This window comes from Puntigrus tetrazona, chromosome 14, assembly GCF_018831695.1.
Source record: "Puntigrus tetrazona isolate hp1 chromosome 14, ASM1883169v1, whole genome shotgun sequence".
NCBI lineage: Eukaryota > Metazoa > Chordata > Actinopteri > Cypriniformes > Cyprinidae > Puntigrus > Puntigrus tetrazona.
In genome coordinates, this window is record NC_056712.1 from 18785835 (window position 1) to 18797403 (window position 11569).

General features: G+C 39.1%; 1 protein-coding gene across 1 annotated transcript; it reads left to right on the top strand.

Annotated features, from left to right (window-relative positions):
• The first annotated feature begins 116 nt into the window (after nt 1–116).
• On the top strand, nt 117–10127 carry slc26a2 (solute carrier family 26 member 2). Its single transcript, XM_043257881.1, has 4 exons — nt 117–410; nt 2731–3336; nt 4484–5223; nt 6581–10127. Exons 2-4 carry the CDS (start codon nt 2749–2751, stop codon nt 7353–7355), a joined length of 2103 nt encoding a protein of 700 aa, XP_043113816.1. The 5' UTR covers nt 117–410; nt 2731–2748; the 3' UTR covers nt 7356–10127.
• The last annotated feature ends 1442 nt before the right edge of the window (nt 10128–11569 follow it).

An 11569-nucleotide genomic window follows, 5' to 3' on the forward strand; every position in this document is an offset into this window, starting at 1 on the left:
GCCCTACCTGCCTGTGCATGCTTTCGGCCAATCAGATCGAACCATTTAAGGCGACTGATTAATATTCATAAGTCAAGCCTTCGCCGTAGTATTTTTGCAATCAGGACACAGGGGCAGTTACTAAATTCGGAGAGCTCGTGCGGTCGACCTCTGACAACTCTGACCTCTGAATACTAAGAAAGCAGTGTTTTAGGTCTCGGACCCAACCAGGAATCAGCAGTCACGTGACGAGCCGTAATGTTTTTTCACCGTCCACGTGATATTACAAACTTTGAGAGGCTTCATGTGTCACGGAACAGGTCCTAAACTTTTTAAGCGTAGGTCTGTGCGCGCGCCAAGGCGAACGCGTTGAGTTGTGGATGCCCTCGAGATGAATAAACGAAACGATCTCACTGCGCGGCCGGCCTGAGGTGAGTTTTAAACGCCGAACGTGTGCTTCCCTTTTCTTCAGTGGACGCACAGCGAGTCAGATGTACACGTTGCAGTTTTGTTTTGAATCGTGCCATTCATGAAGTCTGAGCGCTGCGTCGGAAACAGTTCTTTCATATAAGAGTGTAGCCCGAGCCTGAAGTTGAAATTTAAGCGTGCTTAACAAAACGCTTGTCATTTGTAGGCTGGCGTATTTTGCTGAAGTGACTCAACGTTCACTTGAGAGACCAAAAAGGCTCCAGGAAGCCATGTTCGGTGGATGTTGCTATTTTTATTTAAAAGGACGTTTTTAAGTGCGCTTCAGGTTTCTGCGACGTGTCTTTTTCGCTTTACTGTAAACACAACTTCTCTTTGATCATTGGATGACGTCATCGGAATTTTAAGGCACGAGCGCTGAGATCAAGGGTGTATAAAGTGTACGCATCACTAATCCACACCCTTTAGTTTGTACATCTTGTTATTTATTATTTGCATGCTCGTGATGTAAAGGTGACGAGGACAGTCGTGTTCTGTTGACTCTGAAGTCTTTTGGTAATTATAGGCTGCATCTGATGGACTGATCTATTACTCTAAACTTCATTGCTCCCTCTTTTTTTAATGCAACGTTTTTCTTTTGAGTGATGGCTGTTAGTGCATCTGTTCATACTGATACAAATATCTGGTGAATATCCACTGCATGCATGCATTATATATATATATATATATATATATATATACACATTTATATATATATGTGTGTGTGTGTGTGTGTGTGTGTGTGTGTGTGTGAGGCAATCAGTTTGGAAGTATTCTGTACAGCAAAACTGATTTCTTACAATACCTTATAAATGTTAAAATCAGACTTGTGAGTTCCGAGGTTGGTAATTGATGGTGTATGCTTTTTAGAAACACATATTTTTTTATTTTTAGTCATGCCCTCTATTTTCCAGAATCACTTTTTTAACAGTACCTGCTTTCATCCTGCTTTCTGAGCCAAGTACGCCACCCGGTTAGCTGTACTAACAAGTTTCCACCGACTGGGTTCTCACCAAGCTTGTGAAATGCCTCGAGGTGCCTGCAGTTGCTAGCTCTCACAGGTTGCATTCAGTTTCTAGACCGAAGCTAATATCTCTTGTTGTTTTTTTCACCCAGTTTCCATTTCCACGCAGGCTAGAGGTTGTGCTCACTGTTTAAGACTTCACCGGGCGGCTCAGGAAGTACTTCAGATCAGATTGATTTGTATTAGTTTTTGTAAAATAATGTTGTGCGGCATTATTCCAATTTAAAGTTTTAAATGTTTTCTGTTGTAAGTGTATTTTATTCCTGCGATCCAATCTAAAATTCCAGCATCGCTACTCCAGTCTTTAGTGTCTGACGTCTTTCAGAAATTGTGCTTATATGCTGATTTGGTCTTGCATATTAAAATGAAACATTGATTACCCAGAAAAAAGCTAACCTTTATACTATTGCACACTTATGTATGCACCCTGTACAGTTATTAGAAATGGCGTATCAGTGCTATGTATGGCATTTTAGCACATTTATGTAATAATAAAGACCGTGCAAAGACAATGTGTCCAATTTAGTCCAGATTAGTAGTTGATTCACTCAGTTTATGTACTCTGTTGTGTCATTTATGTACCGCTAAGTAGTTGATAATTAACTTTTTTCTACTTTATTTAATCTATTATACTTTATGGACCTCATGTGTTGCTTTTAAGTGGATTTTTCTGTAACGCGAACAAATCATGCAGCAGGTCTCAAAAGACTTTAAGCTGCATAGCTGGCAAAGCAGCGAGACTGTGCCAGATGCTTCTTACATTTTTGTTCCTACAGTCATAACGAGTGATAATATTTGCCATCTGTTTTCTCTGATGAAGTTGTTGGATCTTGTAAATGAATTGAGAGAGTCAAGGTCTTAGTAAATTGTGTATAGTGGTTGTATGATAAAGTCTGCTAGTACAGAGATTGATTTTTTTTTTTGACTGTACAACAGAGAAAGAAAAGATCCATATGATTGCTTCATTCCAGTGCAGCACATGAGCTAAATAACCTGCTTTTATCATGTTTTTATGGCTTAAATCACACGTTCCTTGTCTGTGAAACAGAAGCTTCTGCCTGATAAGTTATTTTGCATTTTAAGAAAGATAAGAAGGGTTGGAATGACATGATAAAGAGTATATAATCGCAAAAAAAAATCTTTTTACGTCAGTGATAATCATACTTAAGATTACCGAAAACCAAGATACACCCTTTTCTCTTGTGGAGCAACCTGCTTTTTAAAAGCCTTTTAATCAATGTGCTTTTTTGGTCTTGTTTCAGTGAGAGCTTCTGGACATTATGCCGTCTGAAGAAGTCTGTGACGGTGCTTCAGCAGAGGATGAAGCTAAGAAGGGACCTGATGTTCCTTTCCTTTTAGAAGAACGCGTAAAAGAGAAAGTGTCCTGGAAGGACGTGTTGAGAAAGAAGGTGGGGAAAAAGTGTTCCTGCAGTTCGGCTCGAGTCAAAGCCCTTCTCGTAGACTCCATCCCAATCGTGAAATGGCTGCCGAGGTATCAGTTCAAAGACTGGATCATCGGGGATGCCATGTCCGGCCTTATCGTGGGCATCCTGCTGGTTCCCCAGTCCATCGCCTATTCTTTACTGGCAGAACAAGACCCTATTTATGGGCTCTATACGTCTTTCTTTGCCAGTATTATCTATGCCCTGCTGGGCACCTCCAGGCACATCTCTGTGGGCATGTTTGGGGTTTTGTGTCTTCTGGTGGGACAGGTTGTGGACAGGGAACTTACTCTGGCGGGATATCCTTCAGGCACCAATCAGACCACCTTGGGAAACGTCGTCAACGGCACTGGTCCAATCTGTGACCGAAGCTGCTACGCAGTCACGGTGGCAGCTACGCTAACATTCACAGCAGGGGTCTACCAGGTTAGTCAAGGTCAGTCATCTTGGTAGCACTTTATTTTACAGTCCAGGGTAAGCGTTGCACCAGCCACTCATAAGCTTGCATTTAAAAATAAACAGAAGATGCCAATCGCTGGTGTGGGTGCTAATACAGTTATCATTATCTTTATAGTTATCGTGCTTGGTGTGAAAGTGCCTTTACCCTAAATAATCCAATAAAACATTTAAATACCTTTTTTAAAGGGCCTATAAACCTCCTAATATTGTTTTCGGACTCTCCTACAATAGGTTAGCATGTATTTAAAGTGGTAAAAATGCTTTTGTTTTCTCAATATGTGTTTAATAATTATAGCGTTATGTGTTTATGAATTACTAACAACTTGTCTAGCCTGTATTTAATTTATTTTTTTTGGAGACAGTAATTTTATTTATTGTGCACTTTCGTATTTACAACTTAGCTGATTCACGTACAGTCACATACAGCTACATTACACACTGAATGAAAGGCAATATTGTAAATGTCATAATAGGAGTCTGGCGTAGGAGTTATGTCTGGCGTATACTAATGGTAAAAACAAGTTTCCATTAAAACAATGCATTAATAACATTAGTATATATGTAAGCTATTTTTGTATGTGCAGAACTCTCAGAAACTGTTATTGAAATAAATGAGCATCAATAAATACTGAAAGAACAAACATAAGAAATGCCATTTGACACAGGGTGTTGAATACGCTCAAAAAAATAAGCAAAGCAGGTTCATTCACATATTGTTCTCTCTCTTAATATGTACGTGAGTGTAAATATCAGCAGCATTATATGTCTATTTTATACCAGCTTATACTAAGTTTAATGGTGCAATGAAAAAATATTTAATAGTTTGTAACTTGTTGCCCATTCATGTCAAAACTAGGTTGTATAAGTTTTACCTTGTGTACAGCTGGTGCAACCGGGCCCTGTTCTTCATGTACAAGTACTTTTATTTTAATAATTCCAATGGCTAGAATAATAGGGTACTAACCCTGAACCTACCAGTAAACCCAACCCAACCCTACCCCATGCAGTTGCCTTATATCACAGTACATTTAATGTAAAATAAAGTGCAGCCGTCATCTTCTATCAGAATTTTTTTAAATATCTAAGTGTATTAATTTCTCTGTTTGGGTTGCAGGTGCTGATGGGTCTCCTACAGGTTGGCTTTGTCTCTGTCTACCTCTCGGACTCTCTGTTGAGCGGTTTCGCAACTGGCGCCTCTCTCACCATCCTCACATCCCAGATAAAGTACTTTCTGGGCCTTCACCTTCCTCGTGTCCAGGGCTGGGGTTCGCTGCTAAAAACCTGGATCAGTCTCTTCAGGAATCTGGGTCATACCAACCTCTGTGACCTCGTAACCAGCGTGATCTGCTTGCTTGTGCTTGTACCGACCAAAGAGCTCAACGACCGCTTCAAGGCCAAGCTCAAGGCCCCTATTCCCTTTGAACTCTTTGTGGTCATTGCTGCTACTCTAGCTTCCCACTTTGGACGGTTCGAGGAAACGTACGGCTCGGATGTAGCCGGAAACATTCCCACGGGTTTCATGCCTCCACAGCTTCCCAACTGGTCTCTCATACCCAACATCGCCGTTGATGCGTTCTCAATCGCCATTGTTGGTTTCGCCATTACTGTGTCTCTTTCTGAGATGTTTGCCAAGAAGCACGGTTATATAGTTGACCCTAACCAGGAGATGTATGCTATCGGGTTCTGCAATATCATTCCTTCCTTCTTCCGCTGTTTCACGACCAGCGCCGCTTTGACCAAGACTCTTGTGAAGGAGTCTACAGGTTGCCAGACTCAGCTCTCGGGGTTGGTGACCGCTCTTGTGTTGCTGCTCGTCCTGCTTGTTGTAGCACCTGCTTTCTACTCATTGCAGAAGTACGTACAAGTTATGCCATTTTCAAGTTGAAATTGTCTAGACTTCATCTACAAGTCTCTTAAGGCTCGTACACACTGAGACGGTTATCACGATTAACGCCTCGTGTCTAAACCAACGGTGCCATTGTGAGTTTTCACACTGAAGCATAAAACGTTTAAAAAAAAAAAAAAAGTATGCCTTGGTTTAGTTTTTTGGTTGGTCCTGCCACGTTATCTTGCCGACCAATGAGATTGCTGCATTCCAGAGCTTGGAGCTGCTGAAGCTACAGTACATGGCTTGGTGGCTCCCAAGGGTGTCTTGCCGAACACATGGAAGTAGATGAAGAAGATGCACATTGGCGTCTTTTTCCGTCAACTTTATTCATTCAATAGAACAATTATTTCTTCTATTATTTTTTCCTTCTCCTTTCTTTTTTCTTCTTCTGTGTGACAAGCGATTGTCAAAAGCATAAAAAGCTGTGCAGCGCCACCTTGTGTACCGGGGTTTTTCAGTTTTTTTTACTACTAGCCTTTGGCTCATCATCAGTGAGAATCGCTTGAGTATGAACAGCGAAAAACGCTGAAGATATTCGCTCATGATAATAGTCCCAGTGTGTACGAGCCCTTATGCCCATCAAGGCATATCTAATATTGGTTTCCTATTTTAATCTACTTTCAAATACAAATTTATTTCTGTGTCACACAAATCCTTCAGAAATCTTTCTAATATGCTGATTCTTTAATACTGTTAAAAACTGTGCTGCTTAATCTTGTTTCAGAACAATATTATGATACTTCTTTGGTTTTTTGATGAAAAAATGTTTAAAAAGAATAGCATTTATTCATAATAGAAATTCGTTGTTACACTTTCTATCAGGTGGCCTTAACTACTATGTAATTAAAAAAATAAGTACAGTATACTTATTGTATTGCAAAACACTTTTGCTGCTATTGAGGAGGATACAGGTAAGGTTAAGGACAGGTTTTGTGGTATGGGTTGGTTTAAGGGTGGGTTAAGGTGTAAGGGATCGGTCAACAGTGTAATTGTAAGTGTAATTACAGATGTAATTACATATGTTTTTGAAAATGTACAATGTAAAAACATGTATTTGTAAGTGTATTGTACCAAACGTAAGTACATAAGTAATTAAGGCTACCTGATATTAAGTGGGACTGAAATCTTTTCTAACAATACAAGTCTTGTATACAAGTCAATTTAACACATCCTTGTTGAATATTAAAAATATAAAAAATTGACCCCCAAACTTTTGAGTAGTTATACATATAGTAACACAAAATGTCTATTTTGAATAAACACTGAACTATTTATTTGATCAAAAAGTGTATTTGTTTAACTGTGTCCTCTTTTTCTCTACAGATGTGTTCTGGCCGTCATAATAGTGGTAAACCTCCGCGGGGCACTGCGAAAGTTTGGGGACATTCCCCACATGTGGCGGGTCAACCGTGTGGACGCTATCATCTGGCTGATTACTATGGCCACATCGGCGCTAGTGAACACTGAGCTAGGCCTTCTAGTCGGAGTCCTGGTCTCTGCGTTCTGTGTGTTAGGCCGAACCCAGTCCGCCCAGGTCCGTCAGCTGGGCCAAGCAGGAGACCGAGAGCTCTTCGAGGACCTCGCGTCCTACAAGGGTCTCCAGAGCCAGCCCGGAGTGGCTGTTTTCAGATACGAGGCTCCCATCTACTATGCCAATCAAGCTCTTTTTAAGAAGTCGCTGTCCCGCAGCGTGGGTCTGGATCCGCTTAAAGAGAAGGCCAGGCGCAGGAAACTAGACAAGCAGAGGAACCAGAAACAAGATGGAGAAGACCAAAAGCGAGAGATGGACGCGTCCACCGATGTACATCTGCTGCAGCACAACAGCTTGCACACGTTGGTCATAGACTGCGGCCCGGTGCTGTTTCTGGACACTGCTGGGGTCAATGCTTTGAAAGAGGTATGCAAGGAATACAAGGGGCTGGGAGTCGATGTGCTTTTGGCGCGATGCAACCCCTCCGTCATTGATTCTTTGCGGAGGGGTGGCTATTATGACCCAAAGAAAGGAAGCAAAGAAATACAGTTTCACACTCTTAGTGATGCCGTATCTCATGCCCAAAGCTTAAAGTCACAAAATGGCGATTGTGACACTGTTGTGTAACACTGAAGTTGTCTTTTTGTTGGCTATTCAGAATTCTATGGTAATTTCTATGACCTCATGTCATTTAAAATCTGTATTGCTTTTTTATATACAGAAGATATATAGAACGTTCGTCTATGCACAAAGTCATTTGCAATTAACTTAATGCAATTAAGTTGAATGGGGTCCAAAACATTGAATTGCATTGCATAAAAAACACTAAATCATTGCTAATAAATATAAAGTCATACAGGTTTGGAACTGCTAGAGGGTGAGTAAATGATGACCGTTTTAATTTTTGAGGACTACCCTCATAGCTCTGTTTAAAATGATTAAGAAATCATCTGTTTATATCTGTTAAAACTTAAATGCTGTTGAAAAAACTATGCGCTGTGTTCCGCAGGACCTTTTGAATAGAAGTCCTTGTGTATCTAATAACCTTTGTCTAGTCAGAATAATCATATTTTTCCTGTTCCTATTTAATTTAATTTATACATCTAATAACATATTTAGCTTTTTTAAATAGCTAAAATTCAGTATTCAAGGTCTCGGTCTTTCTACGTGAAGAGGCTCTTTATCTCGTTCCACTCTAGTTTGTTGCTCATTCAGTCAGAATTATATCTTATGTAATCTCATTTGTGACATTTACCCAACTTTATGGGTACTTGTGCATGTTTAAATGACCATAAAGCTTGGATAAACCGAGCGCTCGTTGTCTGGGTGAACGCGAGTCGAACTCTTTCACCCAGTCATCAGATGTTTACCTCGATCGATGCGCCTCGTCGCTGTGACCGCAGCCACAGGGCAGCTTCTGAAAATGTGCATCCTCTTTCTCGAAAGGCTTCGCTGGAGGAGCCGAATAAAAAATATTTGTTCAGGACTTTCTTTGACTCCGCTTTCTTTTCATGTTGAGAGCAAAGTGGGCTCAGGTGGAGCACCGTGTCTGACCTGTTGAACGGGTCTGAAGGAGCCGGGTGATCCGACTGCATGCCTAGGCTCAGGGAAATGTCCTGGATACAGGCGATATTTCTAAAATGCTGGAGCTTGATAGAGTGCTAGCACACATGGAAATAGAATTTTAAATGTATGCCTTTTTAAGGGCAAACTAGGAACTATTTATCTTGTGTAGTGGTTACACTCTTAAAAATATATCTTCCCAAAGGGGTGCCATAAAAGAAACAATTTTTTACTTAGTGTGAAGAACATTTTGTGCTCAGTGGGAAGGTTCTAAGAATGTAGAACCTTTTTTTTTTAAGAATATATTGTGATACTCTATTTACTGAAACATTTCTAATAGCTTTTTCTCATGCGCTTGGATTATTTCTGTGTGTATTTCTTTGCATTACTGCAATTACCTTGGAGGCATTATTCCTAAAATATCTCTATATATACAAATTCAGGTACTCCCATTTCTACGCATATAGATATGACTAGTGTATATATTGATTATTTAACTGTATCTTTCATGTAACGTTACATTTTTGTCTTCTGTAGGTGTAATTTGCATTGTAATTATTACAAAATAAACTAAACGTTTACAGAAAGCGAAGTTGTCCTTGATTAGAAATCAACTAAATTGGATTTTCCTTTGCATCCGGTGTTTCCTTTGTTTGTTGGTTTGTTTTAATAACGTACATTTTTTTAAATCTAAAACTGAAATGAGTAAGAGGCCGACCAAGCTTATTCCGTTTAGTGCACGCTTTGAGAAAATGTGCTTTAGCTCAAAGCTACCAGCAGTGTGCAGCATTGTTCTGCAGCGGATTATGTGTGCGGCCTTTAAAGGGATAGTTCACCTGAAAATGAAACTTCTGTCATCATTTACTCACAATTGTTATGTCAGCATTTTCAAGTTTATGGCGTTTTTGCAGATGAAAACGTACTAAAAGTGTTTTATGCAGCTGCTGACGGGTAATTTTTTCTAGGAAACCCGTGTGCTTTTAAAGTTTGGCGCGTGAACTGTGCGTGCCGGCACATCTGCGCTTTATGCCTTCAGATTCTACGGCCAGTTTGTCTCCTGTCAAAAGTGTTTTATTTTTGTCACATCTACGAGGCAGCCAGAGAGAAAGGATGTCTGAAAGACGTGGGGCATCTCAATGACTTTAGCAGGTGTTGGGATGACAGAGGAGACGGCAGATGTCTGTTGTTTCATCGGGATTCTGACAAGGACGAGACCTCTGAATACACACAAAAAAGGGGAAAAAAAAGCTTTGCAGTGCAAATAGGCACATTTTCAATGTCAATTTAGCAGTTACATAGATGTATGTCTATAAAGCATTCATAAACAGAATAAGGGTCAAACCATACCTTGATATTATACTGTTATAATACTGTTATAATACTGTTACAAAGTGGTTGTTCAAAATCTGGTCGAATTGCATATATTATTAAAATAAATAATAGTTCAACCAAAAAGTAAAAATACATACATTCAGACTGTTAAAGATTTAGATACATTAGTGGGAGCATCATGGGAGCATGTTTGGAGAAATGTATCGTTATATGTGAATGGGTGCCGTCAGAACGAGAGTCTTAATAGCTAATAAAAACATCACAATAATTTAAAAGCAATCCACACCACTCCTGTCCATCGTTTAACACATTGTTAAGTGAAAAGCTTAAGTGAATCCACCATTAAGACATTTTTGCTTTAGTGTTTTCGGGGATGCCAGAGTTCATAAACCCGCAGAGAGAAAACAAACCTCAGCCAGATCTTCTGGAATTTGCCGCTGGCTCTGATGTCCCTGTAGTGGTTATACATGAGATATAATTAATTTTGGTCTCATTAGTCCGTTAATTGTTAAGTTTTTTGGTCTCATTAGTCCGTTGCAACTGTTGGCCAGAGCAAATAGATATTTGGCTCAGTTATGTGAGGTATCATAACTAATAGTAGCTATTTTTTCAGAGCGCTTTGTGTTGAGAAACTGTACAGCAATTGAATTGCTTGGCAGCTTCAATAATAGATATCGTGGTAGGCCTATTATTGTTATATATATTTTTTTATATAAGTAAGCTAATAGTAGCTATTTATTAAAAGCATTTGGTGTTGAGAAACTGTACAGTGATTTTTCACTAAATAGTTAGATGGTGACAAGGGACTGTTTTTCAATGATAACACTTAAAGGAATAGTTCACCCAAAAATTTAAATTACAGCATATTTTACTTAACCCCAAGGCATCCAAGATTTCAGATGAACACAGATTTTGTTTTGTTTTTATTTATCCTGACTCTTCCAAACCAAGTCAGAAGTCAGCCAAGAAGCCTAGGATGGTTGGGGGGGTGAGTAGAATTTATCGCATATTTATTTTTATTTTTGGGTGAACTATTCCTTTAAGAAAGTGAGTTTTTAGAAGACACCCAAACAATCAGCCAACAAATGCGAATCATGGAAAATCTGTTTAAATGATAGAACGGCAAAGATATTGCTTTCCTCAGAGAACGTGTAAATATTTTATTGCGAATATGAGATTGAGCTGAGGAACGAATGCTATGAGACGCATCTCTAATATACTCTTCATAAAACAGCGAGCTTTTAATACAGTAATCATTCAAAGAAGCAACTCAACATCTTTTTATTGCTGGTTTAAAAATTGGCATTTTGACATTAGTAATAGAGGATTGGGCTTTTAAACTTTAAATGTAAAATTTGATTCTGTTGCAGAAGGAAGTTTTTTTTTAAGACACGGTGGTTGTTTCTTAAGCACTTGTTATTTAAATTGTTGTTAAATTGCAGGACTGGTAGTCCTGTGTGTGGTATTGCTAATTTATGGATTTGCATTTTTACCTTACGGTTTACAGTTGTAGTTATTTTATTATGGATTTGTTTCTTACAAACATGCAGCTTTTTTTCCGCAAGATTTGACTGGAGTGCATGGCCTGTCTAGATGAACCTTCTACATTTTTTGAAGCAGAAAAAAATGTGATCTTATATGTTCCAGTACTACAGTATATCCATTTCATGCATCCTTTCTTTCTTTTGCTCCTGGGAAATATATATATATATATATATATTAGTGGATCGAGTTTGAAGTTTTAGGAAGACATCTTGAAGATGGAATTTGTTTATAGTGGATTTATGTGGTTTTTATCAGCTGTTTGGACTCTCATTCTGAGCAATGTTAAATTTCTCCAAATCTGTTTGAATGAAGAAACAAGCTCATCTATATCTACATGGCCTGTAGGGTTAGAAAATGGCATATTTTATTAAAATTGTTTCCGCTCTGCCAGTGAAAATATT

Excerpts from the sequence above, each read along its gene's own strand:
- slc26a2 (XM_043257881.1), top strand. The coding sequence starts at position 2,749 with ATGCCGTCTGAAGAAGTCTGTGACGGTGCTTCAGCAGAGGATGAAGCT. Across the intron at positions 3,337-4,483 it reads TCACAGCAGGGGTCTACCAG|GTGCTGATGGGTCTCCTACA; the intron begins GTTAGTCAAGGT and ends TTTGGGTTGCAG. Across the intron at positions 5,224-6,580 it reads GCTTTCTACTCATTGCAGAA|ATGTGTTCTGGCCGTCATAA; the intron begins GTACGTACAAGT and ends TTTTCTCTACAG.